The sequence below is a fragment of the Palaemon carinicauda genome, chromosome 3, assembly GCF_036898095.1.
Source record: "Palaemon carinicauda isolate YSFRI2023 chromosome 3, ASM3689809v2, whole genome shotgun sequence".
Lineage (NCBI taxonomy): Eukaryota > Metazoa > Arthropoda > Malacostraca > Decapoda > Palaemonidae > Palaemon > Palaemon carinicauda.
This window is the reverse complement of record NC_090727.1, coordinates 121,770,856-121,793,355: the sequence shown is the minus strand read 5'-3', so window position 1 is coordinate 121,793,355 and position 22,500 is coordinate 121,770,856. Positions and strand designations below refer to the sequence as shown.

General features: G+C 37.8%; 1 protein-coding gene across 1 annotated transcript; it reads left to right on the top strand.

Moving 5' to 3' along the window:
• The first annotated feature begins 4,135 nt into the window (after window positions 1-4,135).
• On the top strand, window positions 4,136-8,059 carry LOC137637845 (rhodopsin-like). Its single transcript, XM_068369956.1, has 2 exons — window positions 4,136-4,235; window positions 6,765-8,059. Exon 2 carries the CDS (start codon window positions 6,765-6,767, stop codon window positions 7,887-7,889), a length of 1,125 nt encoding a protein of 374 aa, XP_068226057.1. The 5' UTR covers window positions 4,136-4,235; the 3' UTR covers window positions 7,890-8,059.
• Window positions 8,060-22,500: the final 14,441 nt, after the last annotated feature.

Genomic DNA, 22,500 nt, shown 5'->3' with positions numbered 1-22,500 from the left:
TTATTTATCTGTGAAATGGCTATTAGGCAAGATAATCAGAAAAATTATAAGCTATTACTAAGTTTATAAAACAAATTACAGGTTTCCGAAAAAAAATTCATTTATAAATTACCATTTACCTGGCCAAACAGGTTATTTTACTCAAAGAATATCACTCCAAGAACTCGCCTAGACTTCCTGCCAATGGTCATCGAGTTAAAATTGCTGGTGGAAGTGAATCACAATAAGATACTTTAAAATTAGATTTTGTATGAGAATCAACATTTCTATTTGTAGATTAACCTAATTTTCCCAAACTTTATAGAACACGAAAATAAAGAGAACGACCAACGTTTGAGAGAAGAGACTCAATTCAGCCATAGTTAGGTTAAGGCTGCTATTGTGAAGACATTTCTTTGACGCCTATTGTTCTTGGCTTGTTGATTTTTGCAACGCTGCTGATTTTACGTTTGGAACCACGTACTGGAAACTTGATCAAAATTCGGCACTAAACTTTGTCATCCTATCAGTATCATATTATAGATAAATCTAATGCTTGTATAATGCTACATATTTTTGTCACTTGATAATAATTGATAAACTGGGTATTTTATGTTTGTTGTAATAGACTGTAAATATTTTGGTTGTTCTCATACATAGTTGTTGATATATTTGCTGGCTATTATTTTCTTTCATTACCTCCGCCAACTAAGTTGGAAGCAGGTTATGTTTTACCCCCTGTTTGTGTGTTTGTTTGAGTATGTGTTTGTTAGTAATACCCTCTAGACCACAATTTTAATCGTAGAGTAATGAAACTTGAAGGGATTAACTGTTGTGTAGAAATCTGAAAATTATTAAATTTTGGAAGGTCAAGGTCAAGATCAAGCAAAATGTCCAATTCAAGTAATCAGCCATAAGTTTGGACATCGTTTTCACAGGAACTTCAAACTTGGCTCATTTTTGAGTGTATGAAAATCCACACCAATGAATACATGTTGAGGTCAAAGGTCAAGGTCGAGCAAAAGGTCGAAAAATAAACTGCCGTGGTGGTGGTCTGTCCTCTACTGAGTGCCCCTCTAGTTTTCACTGTTCTATGATGAATTAATGAATAAGGGAATAATATCTTCAAGCAAATTTTACATAGTCTACATTTTATTATAGCTGACCGTAACAAACATCACTAAATGTGAATAATTCTACTGAATTTTATATATATATATATATATATATATATATATATATATATATATATATATATATATATATATGTACGCCTATTAACTATATTTGCCCCAATTCTTATTTAAAAGTACAACAGGCTTAAAACTATCATACAATTGTGACCAATTCAAGTTCATAAGACCACTCAAAATTCCATTGCAGTCTGCTTTAAGTTTATATAAATCTTACATGAATATGACACATCAGGGAAGGGATACTCAGTCTTCACTACAAATAAAATTAAGGCAAACCCTTAGACCCCCAATGGACGTACGGGTACGTCCCTAATAACTCATCCCTTTATCTTTATTAAGGCATGTTATAACACCTAGGTCCAAGCAGTTACTAGGTCTGTGAGTAGCTCCATTCATGTTTTGCTCACAGCCTGGTGATCAGTAGGAAAAACAAAATTCCCCCTCTAGTGTGGATTGAAATCCACAAAAAACCAGTCCTTTCTATGATCTTTTTATGGTAAAAAGACATTCGAAGAAAGAATCATCGATGTTTGGATTCTAGTATATCAAACACAAATAGAAGTTGTTGGGTCCTACCCAAACTTTTATTATCCCAATCTCATGACATCCACATTTGTAGCAGAACTTACGAAAACCAGGGTACTCAGTTATAATATACACCTCCATCCACTTGCCCTATTGCCCTATAAAGAGCGTCCCGTTTCAAAATTATTGGGTTCTTAAAAATAATAAGGAGGGGCTCAAATGAGTGCCTTACTTGAGAAACAAAAGTTTCTGAACAGCAATCAATAATATGCTAGCTGGACACAACTGTAAGATCTTGAATATTAGCATGCAGACCACAAATAACACTGGTGAAATCTAAGACGTACTGGTCCTGGATTTTGCTTAATGTCTCCAGACAGGATACGAATCAAAGCAATAGAAATATTCATCATACTTAAAAATTAATTTAACAATATTGATAACAAAAACTGCGTACATAAATTTGTATAAAGTGATTGATAAAACCCATAGACTAAAAATAAAAAGTCTTGATAAAATGGGCCAACATGGTGGAGCTGATACACCATGCAAGTGTAATTATCCTCCAGCCACCTCAACTGAAGGGAAGACAGTAAATATGGCTTTGAAAACGAATACATGCGAGGAAGATAAAGAAACAGAGAAGGAAAAGACAACTTCTCGATAAACCACCAGACATCCATGATGCTCCCATTAAACCTACCCAACACATCGTTTTAGAAAATAACAAGAGGAAGGAGGATAAGACAGAATAGTGTGACAGAGTGTACCCTCAAGCAAAACTCTAACTAAATACTAATGGAAGACCATGGTACGCAGGCTTAGGCAATCAGTACCCAAGACTAGAGAACATGAACAATGGTTTGATTTTGGAGTGCCCTTCTCATAGAAAAGATGCATTATCATAGCTAAAGATTCTCTTCTACACTTACCAAGAGGAAAGCAGGCAATGAAAAATTACTGTGCAGTAGTTGAACCCTTGAGCAAAGAAGAATTGTTTGGTAATCTTAGTGTTGTCAAGTTTATGAGGACAGAGGAGAATATGGAAAGAATAGGCCAGACTATTCGATGTATACTGAGGCAAAGGAAAACGAAGCGGCAACAAAAGAGAGGGGTCCAATGTATTACTGTCTGGCCAATGGAAGGACCCAATAACTCTTTGGCGGTACTAAATTTATATGAATGTTCGGCTGGTGCCTTGGCAAACCTACTACTCTACGTACAGTCCTACACCATTTACTTACCATGCAATACATATTCACCTTTATCTACTGCTATAGAAGCAACTTTTCTTAGAAGTTCATACTATTGTGTAACCAGGCAATATATGTTTGCTAATATGCTACTGCTATAGAAACAACTCTTTTCAGATGTCCATACCATTCTTACTCTGTAATAATTATTTGTTAATATGCTACCACCATAGAATAGACTATTCTTTTATGTCCACATCATTGCCTCACCATGCAAAACACATTCAGAACAACTATAGATTATCATCAAGGAAAGTATTAATCATTTAAAATGAACGACAATCATTGAAGATCTTTTTACATTTAATAATATCATAGAAACTATGATTATATTATTTTTTCATACCTTAAAAGATAGGCATTATTATAGAAAATGGGTGACCTTAAAATAAATTGTTTTCCTTTTCTAAATTTGAATGTGGTAGTAACCTGTTCTCATCACCTATTGTCAGTGAACTAAAAGTAGACTTCAGTAATGATAAAGCTCTAAATTTACAGATTCTTTATTAATGCAGACCATTCTAACATTTCTCAAGAGACTGAAGTGTCTCACAATTTCAAGAAAAACTCCCTGAAGCTGGTTATCCCAGCAACCCACCTACGACGTGGCCTGCTCACTGGAAAAGAAGCAGCTTTTAAAATGTACAAAGGTCTGTCGCTCTTTCGTTCAGATAACAAAAGTGCCTCAGGTCCAAACATTTCATCTTTTAATGGAAAATGTTGAGGACTAACTTATTCTGCTTATGTTCCTCACTCAAGTCTTTCCATTTTAGTTGGATGATTAGTTAACAAATAATTATGAAAAACTGTTACATTATCTGAGGTCGTAAATATTCAGATTGGAAGTGATGACATTGTTCGAGGTCAAAATCATGGAAAGAATAAGAATAAGAAAATAGTGTAAGTTCACACACAAAATGGCATAATAATAATAATAATAATAATAATAATAATAATAATAATAATAATAATAATAATAATAATAATACGAAGGAAATTGCCAAGGTCACATTTATTCCTCAGTGAACAAGTGGTATCTACAGTAGACTATTAACGTTAGTCGCTTGATCAACTTCAATGGTTGATTGCACTGTTTGGTAAAAGGATTCCTTCTCCTCGGACGAGCAAACGACTGTTGGCTTCTCACTTGACATGAGGGAGGGAGTGAAGTATATAAAAGAGCTTCGCTTCTTCCTAACTTCGCTCATTGCATCGAGGAGTAAATCCCGGGCATTATCTCCTTGAAGCTTCACGCTACGAACTCCTGAATTATCACGACAAGGTGAGTGTTCCATTATTTGGATCTTCAGGTTTAATTTATCATCACAGTATCTCTGTAATCGAGTAAGCACTTGTCGTGGCAAATCATCCTGACATTAATCAGTAGATTTATAATCTTCAAAATATGTAGAAAAAATTCACAAAATGTGAGACAACGTTTACGCATCCCGTTAGATTTCCCATTTATTTCCTGAGTCTCGCAAATAATGAACTTTTTCTTTTAAGATATATTTGTTTATAGAGAAATTTAGTTTGACTCTATGGAGAGTCCCATGTCACATGTTGCTGGATAAGTAATATATTCAATCTATCATCTTAAGCCCTTTGAAAGGTGTAATAGATTTTTGACAAAAATACCGTTCTCTGCATCAATTTCTATCATAGAGTATACGGAACCATTTTTTTTTTCTGAATAATTCACTTTTTCATAATATTGAATCATTGAGTTTCAAGTTATTCAAATGGCAAATGCCAATATCTTGCTAATAATTTTAGAATAACTGTTATAATAATTATCACCTCCATGAGGATATGTTTGACAGATTCTGGTCTAATAAAAGTTCATAAACTTAATTTTGATGAATTGAAAATGACGATAAAGAAGAAAACGATGCCAAAAAAAAAAAAAACCTGATAATGATAACCTATTCTTCTTTATGATGGTAGTATCTTTTTCCAACAGATACGTCACATGCATACATATATCTAACGAACAAGTTACTTCAAGGTTATAATCATACACATAACCTTTACCATCTAACTTTTCAAAAAATATATTGTTTATAATATTGGCACCTTGATGATATTTCATGAAAAATGGCCAGCTTGATATTGTCTTGATGAATCCAGTATTGTTATATGTATTCCTTTTATCATTTCTCATAACTCAGTCTTGTAAATTTCAGTCTAAGTAATGCGACAATCGGAGAGGAAGATGTTAATTTTGCCAGGCTGAAACAGGGAATTCAAAAACCTTTTAGATATTACAAATATTTTTGTAACACCACAGTCTACATCTAGCATTTACCAAGTGTTCTATAAACCAATAGAAATAAGGATATTTGTTAATATATATAGATACAGACATAACTATCTATCTATCTATCTATCTATCTATCTATATATCCATACATATATATATTTATATAAATATATATACATAGATGTAAATATATATATATATATATATATATATATATATATATATATATATATATATATATATGTATACATGTATATATATGTATATATATATATATATATATATATATATATATATATAAATAGATATATATATAGATATATATATATACATATATATATATCTATATATATATATATATATATATATATATATATATATATATATATATATATATATATATATGTTCATGAATACTTTAGAGTTATAATTTTGTAATTCATAAATTACTAATCCCATGGAAATTCATTTTGTGTAAGTAACAATCAAATCCCTTCTTATAGATATTTATAAAGCTTGAAGTTCCTGAAATACCATTGTAAAGTACTGGATACTAATGAAAGTTAGGTAGAAATTTACCTTCCCAGAAAAAAACATTCTGACACTATTTTTTTTTCACACGATTTACCAACGTGAAAAAAATAAAATTTCAATGAGTCATATATTCAGAAAAATATTCTTACTTATCCACATCAGAGGGCTGTAGTATTATTATTTATAAACCTATTTGTAATTCTTGCATTTCCTAATTATAGTATACATAAATTTTAACACTGAAATTATCTTTGCTGATGTGGTTCGGTGGTAATTATTATTTCATTATCATCATACATGGCATATGAGATGAACGAGCTTCAAAACAATTACTGTTAGGATTATTGTATTGTTATAATAAAAAATAAATGTATTATTCAATTATAAAGGGGTATTGCAAAATCGTCAGACATGTCATACGATTTGAAAGATTTTTTCCGTCTGACGATAATCATTAGACATGTCATATGAGATGAAGGATTTTCGTTGTAATCATTGATTAATGATTACTGTAAAGCCATTATACATTTAACGACATGGGAGATTTTCAAAATAATCATAAAACGTCATCTGAGATGAACGATTTTCTAAATGATCACTAACATGGGTTTGATGTATAATCGTTAAAATATTTTATGAAATATATTTCCTTAATAATCAATAATATGGAATTGATGTAAAACTTTAACACTTGTCATTTAAGAGGAAATCTGTATTTGTTAATCTCATACCAAGGAATGCTGTATAATACTGTACTTGACATAACCATATGAGATGAAAGATTTTTGCAGTAATCACTAACATAGGATTTTTGTCAAATCATTAGACATTTAATATTTGTAATAATCAATTACTAAAAGTTGTTATATAACTCATTAGATGTGATACATAAAAGGACTGACTTTCGTAATAATAAAAAAATTTTGATTTTTGCAGAATCGTTAGGCATGATATATGACAAGAATAACTTTTGTAATAATGACTAAAATTTGATTTCTCTTAACTGTGTTACAGATGGGTTACTGGGATGATCCCTCCAACATGGTTGGAAATAGCTTCCAAGAGTCCACGAACCCATACGGTAACTACACTGTGGTCGACAGGGTTCCTCGAGAGCTTTTGAGCTATGTAGATGATCACTGGTACCAGTACCCTCCCATGAACCCACTTTGGTATAGTTTAGTTGGCGTTTGGATGTTCATGATGGGCACTCTTGCAGTCTCTGGTAACTTCGTAGTCATCTGGGTCTTCATGTGCACCAAATCCCTAAGGTCACCTTCAAACATGTATGTCGTGAGTCTGGCTGTCTCTGACTTTTTCATGATGGCTTGCATGTGTCCACCAATTTTGATAAACTGTTACTATCAGATGTGGTCTTTCAGTGCTATCTTCTGCCAGGTCTATGCTGCCATAGGTTCAATCTGTGGAACTGCCTCCATCTGGGCCATGGTGTTAATTACAACGGATCGTTACAACGTCATTGTTAAGGGTATTTCAGGTAAACCTTTGACCACCGGTAGAGCCATGTTAAATATTCTCTTCATCTGGGCTCAAACTCTTTTCTGGTGCATTCTGCCATTCTTTGGGTTCTGTAGGTATGTCCCAGAAGGTAACATGACTGCATGTGGTACTGACTATCTTACTGATGATCTTTGGTACCATATTTACCTCTGGCTCTACACTATTGATTGCTTCTTGTTCCCTCTGGCTTTGATCATTTACTCTTACGTCTTTATCTTAAAGGCTGTTGCCACTCATGAGAGACAGATGCGTGAACAGGCCAAGAAGATGGGAGTCAAGTCTCTAAGAAATGACCCAGAAGCCAAAAAGACATCCAACGAATGCCGTCTGGCTAAGGTTGCACTAACAACAGTTTCTCTCTGGTTCATTGCATGGACACCCTATTGCATCATCAATATTGCTGGCATGCACTACAAGTCTATTGTCACTCCTCTCTTCTCCATCTGGGGTTCCGTTTTCGCAAAGGCCAATGCTGTCTACAACCCTATTGTTTATGCCATCAGCCATCCCAAATACCGAGCTGCTATGGAGAAGAAACTTCCTTTCCTTTCCTGTACAAGCGAAAGGGATGAGGAATCCACTCCCTCTGAGACCACCTCAACCAATGAAAAGTGCTGAGCATTTCACGATTACCTGTTGATGACCGAATTGCGAACCATAATTGGGTGACGATCTAATTGTGAGGCGTGATTTGAGAATGACCGAACTGCAAAGCCAACATACTTGACTACTGACTAATAAATCGAGATGCATCTCCGACCTTACATGAAATATTAAGTTGAATAAATTCCTGCATCTAGAATTATTTTCATTTAATCCCTTTTCACATCATGAAATATTAGAATTTTAATAAACGGAAAATATGGTGATTTATACACATCTCTCTGTGTAAACTGAGAAATATTATAGGAGCATAAAATAGATTTGTTAATTATAAGGTAAACATTACATATAATCTAGACGGAATGATATGAAAGCATAAAACATTAGAATAATGGAATAAAAGAAACGTTAATGAAACAATGTGTTCAAATGGTTCCGTGTACCATAGAAGAACTGGTTACCTACCTAAAGTAATAACTCCCTATTTCAGTAAATTATACCAGTTACATTTTTAAACTTAAATCTTATATCATCAAAAGTGAGTTCAAATAATCGAAAATCACAAAGTTAAAAACACTATTTCAAATCCCCAAATCTTAAGCAATGTAATGTCGATATAAAACACTGAAATTCAAGCGGTCCTTTAATCTGTATGATATAAAAGTACCAGATGAGAGAGAGAGAGAGAGAGAGAGAGAGAGAGAGAGAGAGAGAGAGAGAGAGAGAGAGAGAGAGAATCGAAGAATTGTAATGTCTGTGTTTTTACCCTGGTAGTCATCTCACCACATGAAAATGCCTACAGCATAGATATAATGGTAATTAGAAGTATGGGTATTTGTTCCCAACTGAGAAAGTCGAGGTTAATGCCGCAAAAAGACTGGGCAACTTAAATTCAGTTTGGTAACCCTCCACAGAACACAGTATTTTGCCTTAGATTGCATTGTAGTAAAAATTACATTGAGAGGGGTTACCTTTTTAATATGCTCACATAAGGTCAGAGTAATCTGAACATCATTATTTCACTTCAAGGAAATAAGTCTTAGAGCAATTTATATGGGGTTGCTCATGATAATTCCAAAATCTATCTAAGAAAAAAAAATTAACTTCCCTAAAGGCGATGAGTTAGGGAAGATTTTTTATCTTTCCATTTGACAAAATGTACCATTAAGTTGAAAAACATCATATGACAGCCATGATTGTATTACTGCATCAATAAAATCCTTATTAGTGGCCCAGAAGCACACAGAAAGGTAAAGAGAATCTACCATCTGTGGATTCTTACCATACTCCACAGTGCTGTCAAAGAGGATCAGGATGTACCTGAGTTAGCGTGGTTTATGCCACTGGTAGGAGAGAAACCAGAGATGATGGTATTGGATACTATCCTTTTATAAATCATCAAATTATTGACTGTTCAAAAGTGCCCAAGTCACTACCTTTTGACTTTGGAGTGTTTATGAAGACATAACTACTTACCTGGAACCATCCCCAAAAGTATGAAAACCACAGTATTTTGATGGTTACTTATCACACTGTTTGGGCATACCTCAAGATGTTGTTGATCGCTTATTCACTCATTTAAGATTGCCAGGCAAAAACCAAGACACAGGTTTTGCTTGGCAATCTTAAACAAACTAACGAACGATCCCCCACCATCTTGAGGTATAGGCAGATAGTGTGATAGGTAACCAACAGAATAATATGATTTTTATACTTTTGGGTGTGGAGGAAATTAGAAGAGTCTCAGCTCTCTATCTTGCTGGAGGCTGTACTTATTACTTAAGATTCTGCACATGGTGTGATGACTTGCAAGAACTATTACAGTAATACTTTTACATACGAGCATAATTCACTCCAGGACTGAGCTCGTATGTCAAATTGCTCGTATCTCAAGTAAATTTTTCCAGTATAAAATGACTGAAAAAATTTGATCCATTCTCACCCTCTTAAAAACACCCAAATAAATTAAATGATAAAGGAAAAAACATGTTCTTAATTGCTATAGTACTCTACGTACACTCACAAAACAATTCAAATGATATCTGACTATCATCTTCAATAAAATGAGGTCTTATTAAGGAGTGCTCACCTGCGGAGGAGGAAGGAGAGAGGAGGGGCAGGAGAGGGTTGGAGGGTACCTATTCACACCGTTCCTTACACTACGTAGCGTAACACTTAAACTTAAGAATAGCTTAACTGAACTTAGCTTATATTTTTTAAAATTCTATTCTTATCTACTTTCTTGATTCTTTTTACTTTGTTTTTTTTTACTGTTTTTCACTTCCCTTGGCTCCTTTTGCCTCAGTTTCACTTTCACTTACTGCAGGCCTTTTAAAAAAATACCTATCCAAGGAGTTTTGTTACTGTCTCCCTAACATAGACATGATAGCTAGGCCTTTAGAAGGCTTTGTGCTCATAATAGCACCCTTCTGTTTGAGGATGGTTCATATCATCGATGTACTTTTCTTGTAATTACTGGCCAATTCACTCACACGGCCACAAAGCTCATGTTTTTCGATAATTTCATGCTTAACCGCTATCGTCATCATGCACTTTTTCTTCTCACTGCCAATGTTTCCACTCCCTTTCTAGAGACCCATCACTTATTAGCACGTCACTCGTTTGGGGACATTGTGTCAGCGTCAATCCAAGGGGGATAGAAAATACTATGAAATATTTTATAATTCAATTGCTGTTTATTCATATTTGATTTATTTTAATAAGTTACTAATTTGTCTTTAATATTATTTGAATTATTCAATTGAAAGTAAAACTCAGCCTCATCTATTTTTCTTTTATCCTACTTACTAGTTACTTAGTTTAGTTAGTTGATTAATTTTTGTTTTGTTACTGTATCATAATCATAGTATCACAGTAGTACAAACTTAAACTACAATCTATCAACTGTTAGCCTAATAGGGTATAAATCGTATGATAAAAAATCTAATTATTTGAATAGAAGTAATTTTTAGTTGAGCACGTACCGTTACACACACACACACACACACACACTCTCTCTCTCTCTCTCTCTCTCTCTCTCTCTCTACATACAAATTCCAATAAAAACAAATCAAGAAAACAAAACAAAATTGAATTGGTACTAAAGCAAGATGAATAGATGATTACACATAACTTGGCTTTCAGGAGAAAATAATTTTTTTTTTATTTCCAACAAAGTATTTGCGCCAACGTCATTGTGACGCTTTTTTAATTTTAGCATCATTGTGTCAAACGTTGATGAAATGGTCATTCCGTCCTCAACGCAATGGAGCAATGGCACTACTGGTGATACAAGTGCCCAGAATTGCTCATAAGGATAATTATCAATAAATATAAGTTAAAATCAACTAAATAACACAAACAACATGGGAGATGAGTACAGAAGTTGGAAATTACACAAAATGAACAAGTGATGCAGGCTTCGAGAGCTCCCAAGCACTCGGCTACCTAACATTAGCCTCTGTAAGCGTGATTCTATCTTAAGTTTGTGCTCGTATCTCAATGCAAAAATTTGCTTGGTGGCTTCCTCGTATCTCGGAATGCTCGTATGTTAAGGCGTTCGTGTGTCAAGGTATTACTGTACAGATCTCTGCATTTCACAAGGTCATGCTTGAAGGCTTATAACTGCTTCTACTGATAAAGCACCTCAAAATGGCAAAAATTTCAGATTCCCCCCCCGCCCCTCTGCACTCCTGGAGGACATAACTATACAATGATCTTGACACTTTCAGCCTGTTTCTGGCTAACCTCTAGTTCTCACATACTGTTTTAATAGGCTTCTTGTGAAGAGTGGTTTTCAGTGTTGCTCGGTCCATAATGCCTGGGAACAAATGAGGAAGAGGAATGTCTTTTCCAAGAGGAATCACTTACCTCAGATGATTCTGAACAATGCTGACTAAAGAGACATACACAGTCAGTATGCCACTTCTTTGTATTTTGGTCAAGCATTGTTTTGCCACATTTTAATTTGTGTGGCAGTCATTGATTTGACTTTTCAAGTTTCAAGATTTTTAAAGTTGCTGAACTGATTGTGGATAATATATTTAGTGGATAATATATTTATAGTATCGTATGAGTTTAAAGCCACTTTAGACAGGTACAGCTGCATTCTTACTTTTATTAGCCAACAAGTACAGCACATATTCTATTCAAAGTTAGAAAATAGAACTAAGACATTTCAGTTGAATATCAGAAAACTGTGACAAAATATGCTTCAGTATATCATTTATCCATTTGTGAAAATTTTTATTTCTGTTCATAGAATTTTCTAACAATCTTTTGAGAAAAAAGATAGATAATAAAACCTTGTCCTGTAACCACATTTTTACTGATCTTTGATAAATAGTTGCAGGATATGGGGACGCATTGAATGCTAACAAAATTGAATTCGATCGAATTCCTTCAAATCATATGTTTAGGGGGTATTGGATATAAACCAGATCTTCTGATGTATAATAAAGTTTTTCAGTTCTAATATTGATTAAAACATGTCCTCAGATGTTATTTTGGCATATTAATACAATGTGATAATAGACATTGTTTCGCACGGGTTTCATACACGCTCGTACACTGTAACAGTTTTGATTTTTTTTCATGTTCTCACTCACTTTTCCCTGCACTGTTAATAGACCCCCCGGGGTTATGCTACCAAAAGCTTTATCCTGTTTGAAGATTTGTGACTTTCTTTCTCAGAGTTTGCTGTATATAAACTCGATGATTGTTTCATAAAGTTTAGTTGCATTCACCTTGCCTCTCAGTTATCACCTAAATACTCATTCACATATTGGTGACCACCAGGGTGACCAGCTTCCTCCCGCCTTCCCCCTTACTACTGTGTTTTACTGTTTGATAATGCTACCATCCAACACTGACTCTCCTACCAACACCACATCTATGAAACTTCCAACATTCGCCAGTACAAAGGCATTCACGTCGTTTCAGCACACCAAGGTCTAGTTTTGCATGAAGGGTGTGGTTCAGTCAAGCACCAATGCAGACTATGTTCTCATGGTGCTCCCCAAGAGACACTTTCCTGAAAATATCCAATTGGGTGTGAGAGCAGGGGGACACCCAATAACGTACAATGCCCTCAAATCATACAACCTGTAGCAGTATCGCCATCGCCTGCCGACCGCATAGCGAAACTTTTTCAGCTCTCTCAACAATCATTGGGGAACCAAAAGGCTTTGCTCACTCTTAGGGGAAATAACTAGTATCTCTTAGCTGCAACCTACCACAAACGGCTCTCCTTATGAAGAGAATCTACTTCATGCCATTTTGGTTTGGTGCCTACCTGAACCTGTCCATTCTGCCATCCCTGATGTCGATATTTTGCCTATGAAGGACCTGATGACCAAAATCGAAAGCCACTTCACCACCTTGAAGGCCTCAATCAACGCCTTCACTCCTGACGAAGTGGACAACTATTTAACATTGGCCGAAGCTAACGTGAATGCGGTAGGACACAGACGCCCACCACGTGATGTGTCATAGTGGCGACAAAACCGACCACCACCTACCACTTGCTCAAGCCCCAACCAATGAGCTCTACAGCCACTTAATTATGCCCACCGGTCACAGTCATGCTTCTACCACTCCAGATTCAGGGCTGCTGCGAAGAAATGTTTGAAGGGATGTCTGTGGCCAGAAAAACGTGCAAGTAGGCCATCGCTTGTTGTGGTGGCTTCCCCTGTCATTAATCTTTTCTTTTTACATGATGCAGGTACATGTGTACAATTTTTGGTTGACATGAGTGATTGCCATTCTCTTCTACCAAGGCCACTTGCCAGCACACGACATCGTCTGTCTAAATCTGCCAACATCTGCCTAGTAGCTGACAACGGATCTACAATCCCCACCCATGGTTACGAAAACCTAGCATTATCATTTTTTAGCATCAAATATTACTGGAAATTTCTCATTACTGACATCCCATTGCCAATCCTTGTCTCGGATTTCCTCTCACATTATCACCTCCTGGTTAATGTTGCTCATCGACGGCTAGTCAATGCTGAATCTTACTTCTTAACACTTCTCCAACCAGCCCCCTCCAACCTCACTCTCCACAGTTATCACCTCGCAAAAAAGTTTTGAAATTATATGATTGTACATCATCAAAAAATCTCATTTACCATAACAACGGAACAGGATATCGAAATTCCTTTTTTAGAAACTTAAATAGAAAATCAAATAACAGTATAGACACTAGTATCTACAGGAAATCTTCTCACAAAGGTCTCAGAGTTGACTTTTTGAGTAGATACTATGATAATTTCAAGACAAACACATTTAGCTCAATGTTTACTGAGCATTTAGACTAATATCATCTTTTCAATATTTTCATAAAGAAATATGTTTCCTTGAGAAGTTCTTTTCTAACAATGGGTTCCAATCCAAAATCTGTTATTACAAACTTAGAACATTTCTTAATGATATATTTTGTCCTCAGTCAAAAAGTTTTGGCCCCAAAAAACTTGAACGCTTCTTCAATATACCATATTTTAATGCTGAAACAAACAAATATCCTAAAACCAAAATGAATTAAATTCTGAGTAAATACCTTCCACAAATTAGGCCGAATATAATATTCTATAATTACTCTAAAATAAAGATTTGTTAATCATAAAGAATTGCTGCAAAAGAACCTTTGAGTCTATGATAGTGTACTTGTTTAACTGTCCAAATTGCCAATTAACTTATATTAGCTCTACAAAAAAAAGAAAAAGAAAATAATTTTTTTCGCTACCAAGATCATAAGAGAATTAGCAACAGAACAGGCAGAAGCTTATCAAATCCTTTGCAGTCCAGCATTCGAGATTATTTTGACATGGATTGTAAGTGTTCGTTCTCGCTGGATGACTTTTCAATATTATGCTGAGGCTCATATGAAAATGAAATGAGAATAGCTGAGTAAAGTTTTATAAAATCTAAGAAAACTACAACTTAACCAAGAAATTTCTAGTTTCCCGTTGAAAATTGCCTGAGTATGCCGTTTCCCATTCTAAATTTTACTTGTTGATAATATTTATGTACAGCTTGCTCTATATTGGTATAATTTCGTTTACCCAGATACATGATTATGAACACAGAGATGTTTGAAACGTTGTTGTTTATTGGTGATGGAAATATAAATAAGAATGTTTGGCGTTATCGTAATTCTCTGGTTCCTTATTAAACTGAGGTTCCCTTCCAATCACTTAGTATCGGATAATAATAATAATAATAACAACAACAACAATAATAATAATAATAATAATAATAATAATAATAATAATGATAATAATAATAATAATAATAATAACAGGATGAGAATTATTTGATATAATTAAAATTTCTTTAATTCATATAGAATGCAAAACATTTAGTTTTTACCTTTACACTTCGAATCCTCAGCTTATATAAATATAAAAGCCTGGCATATATATTGCTCAATATCAAAATTTAACAGAAATTATATTCCATTCATAACTAGAAGAAAATAAAAATGTATAAATCATAGATATATAGAAATTATGTAAATTATTACAGGATTCATATCAGTTTGCCAGGCTAAACTGAACCCCTTAACGAATCAAGTGTTCAGAGAGGCCAATACAAATATACCAAACCAAGTATAAAAAACGGATTTTGACGTAGGAAAAATCTATTTTTGGGTGAGATAGCCATGTCGTCCTGATGGAAGGTCCCTTTGGCTGCTTCCTACAGTATAATATTTCTGCGAGTGATATTACAAGAGAATTACCGTCAGGTATGTATAGATATCTAATGTTATGCTGTATATTATTTACATTACGTACAGTTTATGAACATTAATGTACATTTGCTTTGTCATTATTTTGTAGAAGAATGATATTTATTTCCATTTATATTTTCCCATTACACGTACTGTAAGACCACTTTTTCCGTATGCATCGTGGCAACAATGTAATTATATTTGTCAACACTGCTTTTCTTTCCGCCATGTGCATATAGTAGTCAGTCGTTGTTCAGTGGTCACTGTAGTGACAAGCATGGACCTGCTTCCCGCTACTGTCACACTTATGTCCGTTTATCTTCATTATACAAGATTTTAAAGAACCTACTAGTTTAACTTATCATCCCCCATTTATCGTATGGATGTATGTGGCAGTATCACACGCATGGCGCAGTGAGTAACCGGACTTTATGGATTCCAAGAAGACGGCCGCCATTGCTGTTTATTTCTCGTCTCACACATTGGATCCCTTACAGTGACTCAAGATTTTAACTACAGTGTCTCTTAAGAGTGATACAGTGTTTGTGCAGTACAGGGTTAGGCTGTCAGTGTGTTACAGTACTGTGTTGTATTATGTTAGTATCCTAGCCAACATTTTTTTAGGGTATTTAAACTCTAGCGCCATTTATCTCAGCAGCCCCATCACCCGTCCTCCTTCTTTCGTGCATCGATGGTGAATGAGACTCGAGGCGATCGCCCAGAGACACCACCCGCCTCCCATCTGGTCGCAACACACACTCGCTCATCTAACCCAACTGCTGCTTATTTCACAAACTCACTGACAAACATTGTAACTTTTAACTATCCAAAGTGCTTTCTTTCGCTCACATGCAGCGATTTGGATATTTTTCTAGCTCCCTACAGATTTCAAGCTCTCTTATGACACCAAACTCAATATGGCTCAGCAAGAGGAAAAGCTAATTGAATTAATGGATCAGACAGAGGATCAGGCGGAGGATCAAACGGAGGATCTGATGAGAGACGAAGTACCTGTGCACCTCCCCACTGCTGATGAAGATACCAGCATCACTCTCCTTCCTCCCCTGACGCCCAATAGGTCAGAAGACCACAATAATGATATACTTCATCTCATCCATTTTCTGCAGACTTCCAGCATGCAAGAGCAAGACCGGCAACGTCAAGAGGAGCAGACCTTCAGACTACAGATGGAGCAATCAAGACCGGAAGACAACCAGCGGTTCATGTCCCTTTTCTCCTTGCTATCAGGACAGATTGCAGTATCGCAACCCCAGCAACCTAACCCCATAATCGCACCTCTTGTTATACCTGTTCCCCCAACCCCTGGATTCTCAGTGCATACACCTACAACTTTTAGCAAGCCTACGGTCCATCCCCCACCTCTCTTGCAACAAGATGCAACGTATCAAGCGTTTCGCTAATGGAGACTCCGCTTTGAGCATTATGCAGCATTAGTTGGATTGGATAGATTACATCAAACTTCCCAGCTGATTCTCCTGAGAACTTGCATCTCCCTGGACGTCCAGTGCCTGCTTACGCATACACTGGGCATCCCTCCCAACACATCACTTTCCCTTAAAGAGGTGTTGGATACACCACTGAAGCACTTTCGCAGCAAATGAAACCTTAGGACGCAGGGAATTGTTGTCCTGCAAACAGTCTGTCAGAGAATCGTTTGCAGACTACTACGCATGCCTCAAGGATCTTGCTGATGAAGTGGACTTATGCACTGGCAATCCCACCTCTTGCACTGAACGGCAATTGCATATGGTAATTTTGATGGGTGTGAGAGACAAAGAGTTAATACAACGCCTTATCCCCCTCCAACCCTCATCTACACTTGCAGAGTTTGTGATATGCTGCCGCTCCTACGAATCTACACGTGCAACTGCATCAGCCATTGCATCTTCCCCAAGCCAAATCATCGCAGTATCTACATAGAAGAAGAACCAGTGTCTACAGAAGAGGACTTTTCACCGATCTCCTGACCAACGTTCTCAACAGTCTCATAACAGTGACCCATGCCAAGATTGCTCATGCAAACACGATTCCGGACAATGCTCAGCGACTGGTGCATTGTGCAATAACTGTGAATGCACAGGTCACTTGCCCCGCACTCAGAAATGCCCTGCTAAGGAAGCTCAATGCAATACCTGCAAGAAACGGGGACATTTTGAGAAGATGTGCATGTCTACCAAGAAAAGTCAGACTGGGTATACAGCTTCACCTTCTACTACTAAGTCAAATACCAGCTGCCGTTTCGTGGGTGATAACTCGGGTAGCGAGTCCCTCACACCAGTCACTGTCTCTCTGTCATTTGGCGATATATCATCACATCTCCAGCTAATCCCCGATACAAGAGCAGACATCACAGTGATTGGCACCATTCATTTGGATGCACTCCGCATACCTCGGACAAGCCTTGAACTTCCACCCATGACAGACGTTGTAACAGCAGATGGATCCCCCATGACACCGGCTATAAGATACTTCCAGGCAACATTTTGTCTTGGCAAAAAGTCTTGCTCAGCAACCATACATGTTCATGAGGATATCCAGACTCCCCTCCTCTCTCGTGAACATTGCCGAGCCCTTGCCATAGTGTCACCGGATTTCCCGAAGTCCATCCTCAAGGTAAAACATGTCAACAGATGCGCTCAGTTTCCTGCCTCCGCCATGACATCACCCGCAGCTATTAAGGACTATTTTCTTCGGCACTTCAGCGATGTCCTCATATCCAAGAAAGATCTACAAACCCAGCCACTAAAGAAAATGGCAGGCCCTCCAATGAGGATTCACCTGAAACCTGGCGCCACACCCTTCACTGTACATACGCCCAGGCCCATTCCGTTTGCTCTCAGAGATCAAGTGAAAGAAGATCTTGACTCCTTGGTGCAACAAGGAATCATTAGACTAGCAGGCGACGAATCCTCTGAATGGTGCCATCCCATGGTCTTGGTACCCAAGGACAAAGGTGTGCGCATCACTGTGGATTACACCCATCTATATTCTCAGGTAGCCTGCCCTTCACACCCATCACCAACGCCCCATGATGCCGTCTGCACCATCTCTCCTACTGCGAAGTATTTCACCACAGCGGATGCCCTGCATGGCTATTGGCAAATGGAGTTGGCAGAAGAGGACCGCCACCTGACTACATTTATAACTCCGTACGGAAGATTCCAGCACCGTCGCGATCCAATGGGATATTCAGCAACTGGTGATGCATACTGCCTCCGTGGAGATATGGCACTACAAGATGTTCCCAACTGTGTGAAGGTTGTAGATGACATCCTCCTTTCCGACGAGGATCTCCCTTCCCACCTACAACACGTGCACCAGATGCTGACCATATGCCGATAATATGGCATCACCCTCAACAAGGACAAGTTCACTGTAGCCACCCCTAAAGTTAACCTTGTGGTTATGTCTTATCATCTGATGGTATTGCAGCAGACCCTGACAAACTATCAGCTATACGCGACTTTCCTACACCATCCAATATCACAGATGTCAGATCGTTTATGGGTCTTGTCAATCAACTTGCCAACTTCACGGGTCTTGTCAATCAACTCGCCAACTTCACTCCAGACATCGCAGCAGCAGCACAGCCCCAACGCGCACTTATGAGCCCCAAACGCTCATCCGTGTGGACGCTCGACCATGAGCGAGCATTTAAGAAAGTCAAGATAGCTCTGACTTCACCACCTGTCCTAGCACCCTTCAATCCTGCCTCGCCTGTAGTTCTACAAACAGATGCCTCACCCCTATACGGTCTCAGCTATGCCCTATTTCAAGATAGCGGCCAAGGTCAGATGCGTCTCGTCCAGTGTGGCTCTCATTTCCTTACGGATACAGAGACTCGTTACTCCACCATAGAGCTGGAGCTACTTGCAGTCACTTGGGCTATAGCTAAGTACTGCCTATACTTGTCTGGACTTCAGCATTTCACCTTAATGACTGATCATCATCCCTTGATAGCGATTGTCAATCACTACACTTTGGATGCTATTGAGAATTCACGTCTTCAATGCCTCAAGATGAAAGTGGCCCCCTACATCTTCACTGCTGTATGGTGTGCAGGGAAACAACTTTGTATACCAGACGCCCTGACTCGCTCCCCAACCAGTCGGCCCACACCTGAAGATGAAGAGGAATGCACTACTTCGACTGCACATGTAAGGCGTATCGTTGCCAGCACCACCACTTCTTCTGACGACCAGGCAACAGGACCCATCATCGAAGAGGATAAGTCTCTACAAGAAATCCGCACGGCCGCATGTCAGGATCAAGATTACAGTCGTCTCGTTCACTATGTATCCAACGGCTTTCCCACCAACCGCTACGATCTCCACGCTTCCGCCCTCCCGTATTGGAAGCTGCGGGTCGACCTTTGCGCGGATGGAGAGTTGGTATTGTATGGTTCCCGGATCGTCATCCCTGCAGCCCTCCGTTGACGCACCTTGGATCAACTCCGCGACAGCCACTGAGGGATTGAAGCTACTCGACGTTGTGCAATGCAGATAGTATTTTGGCCAGGCATTAATGCAGATATCAAGAGTAAAGTAGAAAGCTGTGAGGCCTGCCAGCAGCATCTCCCTAGTCAGCAACCGGAACCTTACATGTGTGACGACCACCCATCTCGGCCCTTTGAAAGTGTGTCAGCTGACTTCTTCCACATAGCAGGAAAATCCTTCCTTGTTATTGCTGATAGACTTTCAGGCTGGCCTGTGGTTGTTCCCTGTGGACGTGACATAACTGCAGCCAGAGTTACAAGAATGTTCTGTGTTTTCTTCCCCGAGGTTGTTGTCCCACTCTGCTTATGAACTGAGGGAGGACCCCCATTTTCCAGCCATGATTTCAACCAATTTGCCGACCGTTGGGGAGTTCATCACATCATCACTTCTCCACATTACCTTCAGTCTAATGGACACGCAGAAGCTGCTATGAAAGCTGTTAAACACCTTATCCCCAAGACTGCCCCATCCAGAACATAGATTGTGAAGCCTTTGATAGAGGACTGCTGGAGTTTCGGAATACACCGAACCCTGCTGGACGCTCACCTGCGCAGATTCTCTATGGCCATGCTCTCCGCACTTGTGTTCCAGCCCACCCCCAAATCATTCAAAGAGGAGTGGCTAACTAAGACTGAAGATTACGACCGTCGCACTGCTGCCCAAACCAACCAAGCCATGAGCCTTTACAATTCTCAAGCCGGCCCTCTACCCTAGCTCACCATTCTCCAACGAGTCAGGATACAGGACGCAATGGTGCTTCGGTGGGACAAGATTGGTATTGTGATGGGACGTGGAATGTCAAGAAAGTATGAAGTACGCCTTCCAAGCGGTTGTGTGTGGTTTCGAAACCGAAGATATTTACGCCCAGTGTCTAATATAACTGATGACACCTCTTCCCAAGACCCTGTGTCCCGTCGTTCTGGCTGGGAAAGAGAGCCATCATTCGAACCCTCCAATGTCCCTCGTCATTCACCTCGACTATCTCACAGAAATTAATATTTCGCTCGAGACACTGCTACGAGCGTAAAGGGGGAGGGAGGTGTATCGATAGCTAATGTTATGCGGTATATTTACATTATTTACAGTTTATGAACATTAATGTACATTTGCTTTGTCATTATTTTGTAGAAGGATGATATTTATTTCCATTTATCTTTTCCCACTACACGTACTGTAAGACCACTTTTTCTGTATGCATCGTGGCAACAATGTAATCATATGTGTCAACACTGCTATTCTTTCCTCCATGTGCCTATAGTAGTCAGTCGTTGTTCAGTGGTCACTGTAGTGACAAGCATGGACCTGCTTCCCGCTGTTGTCACATTCATGTCTGTTTATCTTCATTATACAAGATTTTAAAGAACCTACTAGTTTAACTTGTCACCCCCGATTCCATTTATCGCATGGATGTATGTAGCAGTATCACACACAAGGTATAATGGGGTTTTGACCCCCGGAACGACTATCCGAAGATATCGTGTATAATCAGGGACGTATCCGTAGATAATCATAGATATCTGCACCCCCAACAGACTTTACTTAGTCTAGTCAACTAGGGGGAAGGATAAGTGAGGAGCTGTTACATATCCTCTCCTCCTATGGTGCCCCCGTTCGTCATCTGATGAGTCATTCCTTTGTTTGCAGCATTTTCCTGCTTATGTAGTTGTCTCATTGTGCGGCCTCTTTCATCTTTTTTTTGAGTTTTTCCTCGTATGATGGCTTCTTCTTCGTCGTCTAAGTTGAATTAAACTATAATGTCAAAATGTTTGTAATACCCTAAAGATGTATACTCATTCCTCTTAAGATCTATTCCATTGCTGCTAGACAATAAGTAAATCTTTGACAATTGTAACAAAACTCCATTTTTTTGTATGGTCCAGCTAGCATTGAAATTTTCTAATGTAAAACAAGAGGAGATATTTAAGCATAATATCATTTTCTGGAGCAAAGAAAGAAATATTGGTTTGTGGATGCATTTTAAATAAAAAGAGAACTGAATAAAAACAAAGCTGACCTTGTCAGCCTTATATATCATGTCATTCTGAAAAGAAGTAAACCAATAGGATTATTTGTCCATATTCGAAATATTTAGTGAATAAAGAAGTAAGGAATTTCATCTGTCTAAAATGATACATTTCTCTAATAACATTGAAATTTATCTAAAACATATGTTCTACCTACCATGGACTGGAGTTCATAGTGGAAGAGAAAATCTGTCGAAATTTTCATAAACTTTCATTTCTAATAATCTAAGAGGCCTAATCAGAAGCAAATGCAATTTCTTTGGAGTGGATCATGTGACAGACTAATTAAAACAAGGTGCAGAGATAGGAATTTTGAATCTATATAAGCCATCACCTCTATTTCAGGGATCTTA